The sequence below is a fragment of the Danio aesculapii genome, chromosome 11 (genome assembly GCF_903798145.1).
Source record: "Danio aesculapii chromosome 11, fDanAes4.1, whole genome shotgun sequence".
In the NCBI taxonomy this organism is placed as follows: Eukaryota; Metazoa; Chordata; class Actinopteri; order Cypriniformes; family Danionidae; genus Danio; species Danio aesculapii.
In genome coordinates this window covers 20,978,051-20,991,515 of record NC_079445.1, presented here as the reverse complement: position 1 = coordinate 20,991,515, position 13,465 = coordinate 20,978,051, and the positions used below count along the sequence as shown (strand labels likewise).

Here is a 13,465-nt window from a genome sequence, read left to right as displayed (position 1 = left end):
GAAGTGAGTCGGGAATGATTGAACGAGCATGCTGGGAAAATGTGCCAGCTCTGAACACCGAACAGAACCGAGGGCGCAGAGGTGAGTCTTCAGTAATCACTAACAAAGATTGGGTTCTCTGTGTCAGCCAACCGAGCTGAAAGTATGCAAAGTGAATTTCACACACAAAAAAATAAATAAATAAATGAAAAAGATGTACATCTGCTGCCGCAGCGATGCTCCAACGGACTGAGTCACGCATGCTTGCGGACCAACATTGAAAAATAATAATCACATTTGAGATCTGGCACATTCAGAGTCATGCAGAGCTGTTTCCGGGAACATATTTCTCAAGTACTCACCATGGCCAGATGACAGCAGGGTATCTAGAAGTGAGAGAAAACAGAGATGGTTAGAAGATGAAAACAACTTTTATGTCCAACACAGCATTATCTAGTATACTCAATTCAGAACAATACACTTCAACTATAGGGATATATATGGTTTAAAGAGGAAATGAAGCACTCAGTCAAGTTTACCTTATTTTGTTCATTGGATTCCACTTTAATAAAAATATATTAAACAAACTCGATTAATGTAACCATTTAGCAGAAAACTGCGTAACGTCAGTAGCGGACCTAGTTGAAACCACAGGCAGCGTAATACAGAGTGAATCATTACTGACGTAATGGGGCGGGTACTTTCACTTTTCATTGATACAGCCCCTCATCTCTGCTCTTGTTCAACCCAAACTGAGATCAGCGCAGGTTTTCTTATAGCAAGTTTTTTATCCTTCATACATGTTGAGAGATCGAGTTGATCGACTTGAGGAGGGAATATGTCTTGACATAATCCACAAAGACGTGACTTAGTGAAACGTGAAGTCATGTATGATTTTAATCGTTGCATTAGTTTGAATGTAAATCCCCTCGTCAGGTAGCGATGGAGCAGCGTGAGAGAGTGGACCACAGCGCATCAAACCAAAGGTATTAACAAAAGAAAAATACACAACTTAAGACACCTAAATGCTTGTGTTTGTTGTATTTGCACCAGCTCGGTGATGCTCAACCACAACTCTGTGTTCAGTCCGTTACAATCACAGACAGGCAGTCAGGCAGCGTGACAGAGAGTGGACCAAAGCGCATCAAATGATCGATAGAATAAATATACATACTTTTATTTTAGACACACATCTGATGCTTGTATTTGCAGCAGCTCCGCGTCCACAACTTCACACATTGGGTTAAATTAGGCTTTACAGTCTCCTTTATTTCCATTGTATCTGTTCAGCTGAGGGAACTGAACCAACCCCGTGATGTCAGACCCAGCGATATTCCAAGATGGCGGCGCCCTAGGTCTAAAATCTATAGTAAAACATGCTGTTTTCTGCTAAATGGTTACATTAATTGAGTTTGTTTAATATATTTTCCTTAAAGTGGAATCCAATTGTACAAAATAAGGTAAACTTGACTGAGTGCTTCATTTCCCCTTTAACAAATACATACTGTATGTAAAAAAGACATTTACAATAATTCTGCTTTCAAAGCTGGACATACTGTATGATTCATTCACCCAATTATTTCAAAACCATCAATTCATTCAAATAAATATGACTGATTGTTCGTTCATTTATTCATCCATTTTGTTCAAACAGATTCGAATCATTAATTCAATTGATTCATTCAAACACAATTACTCATTCAGATTACTATGATCACTTAATCATCCATTTAACCAATTAGTTTAAACACTGATTCACTGAAATTAATGTAATGTGTGAGAATTATACATTGGCTATAGGGAGTTCAGCTTTTTTTTTTTTTTCGGTATTTTGTGTAATACATATGCATGCTTTAGTGAACCAATTTAATATATTTCATTGGATTTCATTTCATTAGTTTTCAGGGGTTTGAGGGACATTGAGCAGATTCTGGGCTACAATAACCTCTGATGGGTTATTTTAACAGACATGATGTCTAATATGACATATTATACATACACTGTACACATGCAGGGTTCCAAACAATTCCTTCATGTTGTCCCAACACAAACCCATTAAGTTAACTTAATTGTTTATACAAATTTAAGTGAATTGAACAATGTCAATTCAGCTCAATTTTAATAAGTAGGTTTAACAAGCAGAAAACAAATTGAGTGTATTATATATAATACAAGTATATAATACCAAATTTTGTACAAATGTAAATAAAAGCAATTACAGTAAATATTTTTTTTTTTACAGGATGCTTCTTGTACATCGTCTTATCTTTTTAGAGAAGCCTATGTCACTTTCGGTTAAAAAAGTGAATAAATGTTTGAATAAAAGTAACTTTAAGTTAGAATTTGCCAACGGTATGTATATTTTTGACCTTGACAGTACATAATGGTGAATTTTGCCAAACAGTGACAGATTCCTGCATCAATAAATGGATGATCATAAAATATTCTTTTACTGATCGTGAACATAGATGCCGATTAAAATACACACTATGAGTCTGGTTTTATTTTACTTTTAGACTAAATGTAGATACAAACACCTGGTTTGAAAGAAAATTATGTTGTGAACACTTACAGTGTCTATCCGTAGGCTAGATCAGGCAATGTTCAGTCCGCCTACTGAATATTTTCTCATATAATTTGCTGATCATGCACTCACAATGGTATGAGCCATTATGGGGTGGTAAGATGATGTATATTTATATGATCTGTTATTTTTCATTCATTCATTCATTTCTTTTCGGCTAAGTCCCTTTATTAATCAGGGGTTGAGCCAGCGGAATGAACCAACTTATCCAGCATGTTTTACGCAGCGGATCTCCTTGCAGCTGCAACCCATCACTGGGAAACACACATACACTCTCATTCACACTCATACACTATGGACAATTTAGCTTACTCAATTTCCCTATGTCCCATGTCTTTGGATTTAGGCCCGGAGGTAACCCACACGAACATGGGAAGAACATGCAAACTCCACACAGAAATGCCAACTGACCCAGCAGGGGCTTGAACCAGCAACCTTCTTGCTGTGAGGCGATTGTGCTATCAACTGCACCACTGTGATGGACCCTGATATTTTTATTATTCATATTTTATTTAAGATACATATTGGTGCAAACTATTTCCAACTAAATAGCTGACAGATGGAAAAGATAAGGAATCTCCAACAAATGTGATAAAAGCACAAATACCAAGTGGAAACAGGGCCTTAGCCGAAACAGTTTTGTGGGAAATGTTTATGCACTCCTTCACCTTAAGGTACACAATGAATGCATATTTCAAAACTTCTTCATGCCGAAAACCACACACACACCCACAAATAAAATTCCAGAGCGCTGTAGGTCTTCCAAACAATGTTCCTTTATTCTACATGAATAACAATTTCTCATTTATTCAGCATCTCATCCCCCACTGCTGCAAATTCAGGCAGTTCCTCTCTCCTCCCCAAGGCTTCACGCAGACTCATTGGCACACAATCTGGGCATTTTGGCATGGATGCAGACTCTAACGCTGTGTCTGAACTCTCGCCCATGCCTAAACCTTGTAGCGCTCACCAGGAGATGACTAACAATCACTGTTACGATTTCAGACTCCCAGCACGTACGGGGCAGACTTAGCCAACTGTAAAACATCAAGGAACTTGCTTTTACCCCGAAAGAAATCTTAAAAATAAATACCTCCTTCATTTGAATAATGAACTAAGAAGCTCTTCTCCGCTGATGATTCATTGGAGATGCAGACACGCGTTTAGGTTCAATTAAGCAGCATCTGCCTGAAGAAAATAATTGTCGAAAACATTTGCAGGATTCCAAGGACTCGCTCAGCCTTTGCCGTCTATACACTCTCAGCTCCCCCGAGTCACGCGCTCCTGTTGTGCGTTTTAAATCACTCTTGCTGGATGACTATATGTGCGATCTCTCATACATCTTTGAAATGGAAAGGTCATCGCAATTTATTTCTCTCTCGGAAAATATAAATTACTCCGTTTCTTGTCCGACAGTGTTTTCGGTCACTGCCTGCGTGCAGCACAAAATGCTTGAACTAAAGCCATTGTGAATGTTTCCTGTGAACCGTGCACAACACAAGTTCTGCTTTACATCTCTCCACTCGGCTTTCGCAGCGATGTGACAGAGCCGCGAGGTCTCCAAAGATCCTCTGCAACACTTTACTGAACACGCTCTTACACAGCCAATACAATTAAAACCGTGCTAATGAACAAGCAAATAAAATAAAGTTTCAGTTTAAGTGCAGAAGTAATGGGCAATTCTGCTGGGTCTTGTTAATACAAGCAGAGGGAGATGCAACGAGAAAGAAGACGATGCAAAGAAATGTATCTACTGACAAAACACTCCCACAACAAAAACATGAATAATTCATCACGCAAAATGGAAACAAACAATATTCCGTTCCACATGGATTTCTGTATTAATTGGAGTGAGTGTAGTGAGAAGTGGAAATTTCCGTGTTCCTCCATGTCTTTCTCCCTACTGGAGAGAAAGCCGCAAAGTTGGCTTCATACAAATTAATTAGTTGTCTGATTATGAAAAACAACAATGGACTTTATTGTTTTCTGCCATTTGTTTGTTTTGATTAATTATTACTAATGGGTTGCGTGCTGAATAACAATGAGGTAAAACGTTCTTGATTGCTTAAATAAGCAGAAGTGCACTGCTGAGGGTTTAGGCCGTCGCAAGCAGTCACAGCATCAAAATAAACAATTTTAGAGAATTTTTTTAATATTGTTTGACATTTACTAGAACTTGAACATACACAAGTTGTTTATTGCCACTATATTGCTTGGAGATTATGAATAACAGGGCAAACAGACTGGATTTAAACTCTTATCTCCCACATCACCGTATGCTTAGACCTTGGTTTGGATAATGTATTTTGCCATATTCAGCCACAAAAATGTCAACTGGATACATGCCAACATCAGAATGGAAAAACACTGTGTGTTTGCTTTAGTAAATTGCTGTTGTCTGTTGCTGATTACTTATGTGCAAAAGGATTAAACCAGTAATATACTTTATGCAAATATATAGTTGAACATGCTAGATTTTTTTTTGTGCTTTTCTTGCTTTGATGTAAGGTCTCAGTACTTAAGAGGGTGGTATAGCTCCCTTTAAATGTCTTTGAATCTGATCAGAACCAAACTGTAATCTGAACAGAAAGTTCAGAGGAGTAAGTAGCTTTAGAATCACCTTTTTTCTCTTTCTATACTGAGACAGCTAACAAATTAACACATAATTTCTGGGGGAAAGCGATAATTAATCTAAACATATCTAATATATCTTTGGATTTTCAATGGGGTTGAATGTTTCGATGACTAGAGTATACAGAGAGAACAAAAAAAAAACCCTCAAAGGTTTGGAATCCCTTGAGGACGAGTAAATACTATCCTTTTGATAGTCACTAGGATTGTACTAGTGTAATATATAGAACTGTGTTATGTCTTTTAACAATTAATTATTCTGCTCTAGATAGCTATATAAAGATTTTCAAATTAAGCTAATTTGTGAAGCAATCAGCTAAAGCTGGAAATAGAAACTAAAGTGGCAACCATCAAGGTGCATGAAGGTAAGCAAACATTTGCAAACAAACAAAAGCACACACGTTTGAAGAAAAAAGGTACAGGTCTCTCAAACTATGCAGTTTTCAGTTTGTCAACACTGCAAACTGGTGTGACCAACCTGAACCTTTTGCAAAATCTGACAATCCTAAACAAGCCAATTTTATTTTAAATGTATACTAAATACATTATGAAAGCAATTGAATTTGTCTTTACATATATTTCTAGCACTATGATCCATTCACACTGGGGATCAACGTTAATGCTTGACAGAAGGCATGTCTGAGGTGTCACACTGACAGAAGCATTATAGTGAGCCAATCACATCCAGCTAGTATGTATACGCACCAATATAGGCTAAATATCACACTTATGTATACATAGCAGTCCCAGTATGTAAATAAAGATTGATCATAGGTGATTATTACCAACAGTGATAATAGGTTTATCCTCTATTTTTACTCTCGTGTTGCTCAAACGTGACTGACTGTCTGCACTAGTACTAGTATAGTATCCTGTATACTAGTATAGTGACCTTATTAGCTGATGCCAACAGTATGTTGACAATTGAAAAGTTCAACATTTTTCAGCTTCTGCCACGAGCAACAGATCCAACACAACATGACGAATCCACAATTCCCTTCAGCAATACTTGACGTCAAATCTTTAAAAGTAAATGAGAAGACTTAAAGGTATAGTTCACCCAAAAATGCTCTACCATATGTAGTTTTAAGCATTTATATGTTCCTTTCGACTGTTGAACACAAAAGAAGATACTTTGAAAAACGCTGATTGATGGTAACCATTGACTTCCATACTGTAGCATCCATACTATGGAAGTCAATATTAGGGCTGGGCCTAGATATTTATTGACCAAACACCATCAATATCGATAAAAGATCAATATCGATAAAAAAAAATGTCGATATGAAGTTTTAATATGAAGCGCTATAGTTTTATTAGAATGTGGCTGCTGAACGTGTGCCTTGGAAGCAATGCCAATAAATTCAGGGTGTAAGCGATGCCCAAATGTTGTGCAAGCAGTGCAAATGTGACGTGGGTGCATTTTCCAGCCGCACCTAGTTGAAAACATCTCAACATTTCTGAATGCCGCAAGTGCACCGTGATTCGTGTAATTAGAACTAACCAATCTGCTTCACACTTTTTATGGCACATACACATTTCAGTAATAATGGTAGACTAATTACCTCAGACTAACACAGCGCATCCAAACACTGCAGCGGTTTTTACTTTTCTCCATAAACTTGTATCAGAGCTGCAGCAATGATTTGTCCATTTGTCATCCTCTGAGAAAACGCTTGATGGTCATCTATAGTTTTGAAAAACGCCATCGAAAATGAAGGAAACCACTTGCTTGCCATTTCAGGTCAGAATAACAACACACGCAAAAATGTGTGCGATGGCTAGCAGCAGTGAGGAGATTGTAAATAAAAAAGGATGTAAGGATGTCGCCAGAGTGGCTTTGTGGTTTCTCTTTTTGTGCATCCCAGCCACTAGCTCCCAATCTGAAAGATTTTTTAGCAGAGAGGGTAATGTAGTCATCAAACTTCACAATTTGTAAGGTTGCAGTGTGTATTTGAATAATGATGGCTGGTTCCTTTACTTGAAAGCTCAGATTTGATAATCATAATTTTTGTTTACAGAGTTTGAGGTTTACTATATCTTTATTATTCACACCTTATGGATGTTAATCTACCTTAAAGTTTGCTTTGATTGTTCAGTATTTAGGCTTTACCATTGCACACACTTTGTAACATTTTATTTATCAAGTTTCTCTTTAACACGTGTCAGTATGTTTATTTTATTATGAAGAGATCAGATATTTTTGTTTAAATATTTGTTGTTTTTGACTATAACTTTGGCAAAAAATCATAATATTCCTTAATGTATTGTTCAAAAATATTCAGTAATTATCGATATTGAATGATATGAAACATGATATCGTGATAATTTGTTTTGCAATATCGCCCAGCCCTAGTCAATGCCATCAAAGAGTATTCTTCAAATAACTTACTTTGTGTTCAACAGACGAAAGAAACTCAAATAGGTGAAAAGTGAGTACATGAAAACTCATAGTCATCAAACTGTGACAACGCTAAACCATTTTTATCACTAGCATGCGTCTTTAGATGGTGCTTTAATGCTTTCCTCAACAGTCTTCTTAACTAACCAATGTAGCCCCAGCTTTTGCTGGTGTGAACTTCGACAGAATTCAAGCAGGTCTTTTCAGCAGGGTAGGTTTTATGTTATCTGTGCTGCAGCTTAGACCTGGCAGAGCTTAATCTTCAGGATCTAGCTTTAGTCTGGATAATGCGAGGATGGAAGTGCAAACCATCATCTGTACTGAAGTCCAAAGTGACCAAAGAATATCGCTTTCAATCTAATAACCAAGCTCAGTAGGTCTGGAGCCTTCAGGCATTATCTCATATCTCTAAAACCTTTTCCAGCTGTGGGCGCAGCCTCTCTTGGTCATGTGACATGCCATAAAAGAGGTAATATCCTGTAGGTGTGACATGGTTAAATCCGGCCGTGTGCAACAGTAGAGCAGATCAGGCGGATTTCACACATTCAGCGAGGTAATCGAAAACAGTCTCCACAAACATACACACACACACATGGCAGAGGTAGAGGAACAACACAGGGATGCACGTACTGCACAAACAGATTGTGAGGGTAATTCAATTTCCTGCTGCAGCACTGAGGCTCAAATGGTCTCCATCAGTGGTTCAATCAGCGGCTGGTTCTGTAATTTCCCCAGCTGGACTCTCACCTCGTCTCACACATTGAAGGGATGCACCCGGGCCAGTGCTGATACTCCGCGGCAAAATACTAAAGTATAGGACTAGCACTTTAGAGCGTACAGTAGAATGCTGTGATAAGACATGATAATGCTTGTTACACCTGTTGTTGCTAAACAAACTAAAATACACCCTTCACAACCCAGCTAAAGGCAAAAATAGAGAAACGGAAGCTTGTAAAGGTGCAATACTTAAATGCTGGAGATTTATACCAGGGAATGGATGTATTCATTTTACCACATTTTCAGAGAAAGCAGTGTGTCAACAGATTTAGCTGTAGCAGTTCTATTAGGCTAGGATTACCACATTACATATCCCTAGGCATAATATTACATATTATACCACATTATACATTTAGAATAACATACTTGTGGTTAATAAAATGTATGGTGTACATTATTTTCTATTAATATTTGCAAGTATTATATTAGTGTTTGTCGCCCCACAGCAAGAAGGTCGCTGGTTCAAGCCCCGGCTGGGCCAGTTGGCATTTCTGTGTGGAGTTTGCATGTTCTTCCTGTGTTTGTGTGGGTTATCTCCGGATGCTCTGGTTTCCCCCACAGTCCAAAGACATGTGGTATAGGTGAATTGAATAAACTAAATTGGCTGTGTAATCTCGTATTTACATACAGTGTATATGTGTAAATACAAGAGTGTTTGGATGTTTCCCAGTGTTGGGTTGCAGCTGCAAGGGCATCTGCTGCACAAAAAATATACTGGATAAGTTGGTGGTTCATTCCTCCATGGCAACCCCTGATAAATAAAAGGACTAAGCCGAAGAAAAAAGAATGAATGAATATTAGTGTTGTTCTATTTAAGTGTGTATGTTATTATTATTATTATAAAACACACCTTTCTCTCTATATTTAATAGATAAGCACCAATTAAATCATATTATGTTGCATATATTTCGGTAGTTGTAATATTTAGAATAGAGATGCCCAAACTTTTTGTTATGAAGGAACAAATACCAAACTTGATTGAGAGCCATTGGACAAAGGTAAATATATCAAGCTGTATAAAAAAGTTCCCATGGATAATGTCTTCATTTATTTCAAAATTAATAGAAAACATGACTTTAATCAGATTAAGTAATGCATTATATATATATATATATATATATATATATATATATATATATATATATATATATATATATATATATATATATATATATATATATGAATTCCATTTATGACACAATGGAGTTTAATGCCGAATACACTAGTCAAGATTTCTGAGTTGTGGTGTATCCGTTGAGCAACAGGATGTTCATTAAAAATGAATAATAATAATTTACAACATATAATTGAAACATTTATTCAAAGTTAGTTTTTTTTGTAGTTTAAAATAAAACAAACAAATGAAAGGTTACGTTAAATTAGAAACGACAATGTGTATTAAAGGTATTAACCCCAACTCTCCCCAAAATTTTCCCTCTCTTCTCTGATGGGATGGAATGCCAAATCAAAGGTTACCATGGGCCAACTTTGACCAACAGGCCCTGGTTTGGACATCTCTGATTTAGAACATTATACATACATAAACTTATGATTAATATAATGTAAATTATAATTTACTATGTTGGTCTATATTTATTTAAGTATGCGTGCATGCATCAATGTAGTTGTACTACTACTACTACTGCTGCTGTTGCTACTACTATTACCACAACTAATACCCCTACTGCTGCTACTACTAATACTACTACTACAGTACTACTATTACTACCACTAATACTGCTGCTACTACTAATACTACTAATACTACTACAGTACTACTATTACTACTACTACTACCACCACTATTACTACTACTGCTGCTGCTACTACTATTACTACCACTATTACTACTATTGCTGCTACTACTACTACTACCACTATTACTACTGCTGCTGCTACTACTACTACTACTACTACCACTATTACTACTACTGCTGCTACTACTATTACTACCACTATTACTACTACTACTGCTGCTACTACTACTACTACTACTACCACTATTACTACTACTGCTGCTACTACTATTACTACCACTATTACTACTACTGCTGCTACTACTACTACTACTACCACTATTACTACTACTGCTGCTACTACTACTACTACTACTACTACTACTACTACTACCACTATTACTACTACTGCTGCTACTACTACTACTACTACTACTACTACTACTACTACTACTACTACTACTACTACTACTACTATTACTGCTGCTGCTGCTGCTACTACTACTACTACTACTACTACTACTACTACTACTACTACTACTATTACTGCTGCTGCTGCTGCTACTACTACTACTACTACTACTACTACTACTGTTGCCACTAGTAGATAAAATTACATTGATGCATTCATCCATACTTAAATAGATATACCCCCGGTTTCACAAACAAGGTTTAAGGCTAATCAAGATTAAATAGCATCTTTGAGTTGTCTCAACTCAAAATAACTTGCGCTGAGATGCCTTAAAATACGTCAGTGTTATTTTTTTGTCTCCAGGTGCATACTAGTAATACATTTATCTAAGGCCATTTTTATAAATGTGGCTCAAAGCCTAATTTAACTAAGGACTAGTCCTGGCTTAATCTAAGCCCTGTTTGTGAAACTGGGCCATAGAGTACTATATATACTAGTAGTAGTAGTAGTGGTGAACTCCTTTATCTTCAGATATAGTAATATAATTGATTAATAAGCATACATAAGTACGTGTAATAAAATAAGGTAAATTATATGTAAATAATATCCATTATTAATAAGTGCCTGTATACTTTCTATTTTATTATTGACATGGTAGTCTAAATAATGAAAAAGGGTGTTTCTATAAAACAATCAGGTGGGAAAATAGTAAAACAATCTATGCTTTATTTGTTGTTTTTTCAAAAGAAGTCCTGTCCCCCAGTGTTCATGTGAATCTACACCAGTGTTTGCAAAAAGGTTGGCTAGGGAGCTGAAGTATTCCATTTATAAAAGGATTTAAATTGCTACATCGCAGTGCAAAAGCACAGTATTAGCTGCAGGAACAGAGGGTTCAAAAAGGACTGCAAATTTACAAAATTACACAGAGGTGAGGAGTCATTCTGGCAAGCAGAACTGAAGATGAAAAATTATTACAATGCCACATGTACGCTGCCACAGGGGTAAAAAGTTTCCGACAGAACAAAAGTTCCATCTGCATCATAAAACTACAAGATGGTCCAGCTTGAAAACGCGAGGCTGTGAGTGCAAGTGCTGCGGCTGCAATGTACAGCGCATTAAAATCTGCTGTAGTCCATCATATCACCAAATGCTTTCACATTTAAAGCTAATTAGCAGCAAAGTACTACATCACATACTGTAATAACCTGTTTTAATCAGTAAACTGCATAGAGACTATACTATTAAAAGCCTTATGGTCAAATTTGACATAGCGATTCTCAGCACAAAGGCCTAACTAGACACAACTGGTGCTGATCCAGAATTTCGGTTTCAATAACTTCTGCAAATTAAGAGAACATAGACGGCTGACCATATGGTTGGCTGATTTTTGGACGAAAGTAAGCATAAATTCTTGCAAAGCTAAGATGCTCGTAATATGCCTGCTTTGTCAGGAGCAAATTAATGCAAGGCTGGTAAGATATTATTCTTTTTGGGGACAGAAACTGCTGATGAACAGTATTTATGAGTAAATCAACAGAGCCTCGCATTATTAAGTTTCATCTATGAATGCAATATTACCCTTCCAAATCCCTTAATGCATGTTTCACCATCAGGAGAGAGAAAAAAAATGAGTTAAGAGATGGGTTTTCTTGCATCAGAGTTGATGGGTGGCTAGTGCTTATTGCAATGCGTACCTTAGCTCTCCCAGGAGGAAATAATTGAATGTTTTTGATGTCCGTACTGTGGATCAACGTATTTTGGCATCAGTACATGAAAACATTTTCCTCTAATTTTCATATGAGCTTGAAAGTTTGAGTGAGTGTTTGTTTTCATGAGAGTGTTTTACATGCGTATCGTTGACTAATTAGAAATGAAGGGTAGTCAGCCACAGTTTGTGAGCCAGTATAGCAAACACTCTAATGTCATAAAAAAAAATAATAAAAAAAACACTTAAAATTTTAAAACTTAAAAGCTCTTTTGGTGTCAATCCAGCACTGATTCAGGTAGATTTGTTTTATTTATTTATTTATTTTTAATTTTCTTTTATTTTTCTAATGCAGTGCCCTATGCGCAGTTCACGAACAAAGATAAAAAGAGAAAACAAAGCATCTGTATTTGAAAGGTATTTTGGTAGATAAGTCAGAAAAGAATGAGCTCAGGAGGAAAGGAGGTAAACAGTGCATTTACACACACACAGCACAAATTCTCTTGACTACCAACAGAGAAAGTACTCCAGTGGTTAGTAGGGGGCCAACGGCTTCATCAGCACATTTTGTTGTACATAATCATTGAATTGTTTTTCAATCGTTGCCTGCTGTTCTGACAAAACATTAAAAACTGGATGAGAGTCAAAAGTTCTGCAGTTCTATGTGGCATTGTTACAAGTCACCTACTGTATTGAGTACAGTGAGAAAGGGACGGCTTTATCTAATACACCGCAGCATTTTTAAATATGCTTTTAAATATATAAAAGTGTTTGCCCCTTACTGATTTCTTATATTTTGCTTGTTTGTCACAAGATCATGTTTCAGATCATCAAACTAATTAAAATTTTACTCAAAGATAACACGAGTGAACACAATATGTAGTTTTTAAAAGAAGGTTTTCATTATTAAGGGAAAACAAACTCCAAATCTACAGAGCCATGTGTGAAAAAATGTTTGCCCCCTGTTAAAACATGACAATAGACAGACAAATAGATAGATAGATAGATAGATAGATAGATAGATAGATAGATAGATAGATAGATAGATAGATAGATAGATAGATAGATAGATAGATAGATAGATAGATAGATATAGATAGATATAGATAGATGGATGGATGGATGGATGGATGGATGGATGGATGGATGGATGGATGGATGGATGGATGGATGGATGGATGGATGGATGGATGGATGGATTCATTGTTTCATTGATTGATTTTTCAACTTTCACACAGTG

General features: G+C 36.5%; 1 protein-coding gene across 1 annotated transcript in view; it reads right to left on the bottom strand.

Annotated features, from left to right (window-relative positions):
• The window catches only part of cdh4 (cadherin 4, type 1, R-cadherin (retinal)), a 435,394-nt gene that overhangs the window by 249,943 nt on the left and 171,986 nt on the right, over positions 1-13,465 (bottom strand). Inside the window, exon 3 of the mRNA XM_056467830.1 lies at positions 342-365. Within this exon, the coding sequence (XP_056323805.1) occupies positions 342-365 (24 nt within the window). The remainder of the gene's footprint in view (positions 1-341; positions 366-13,465) is intronic.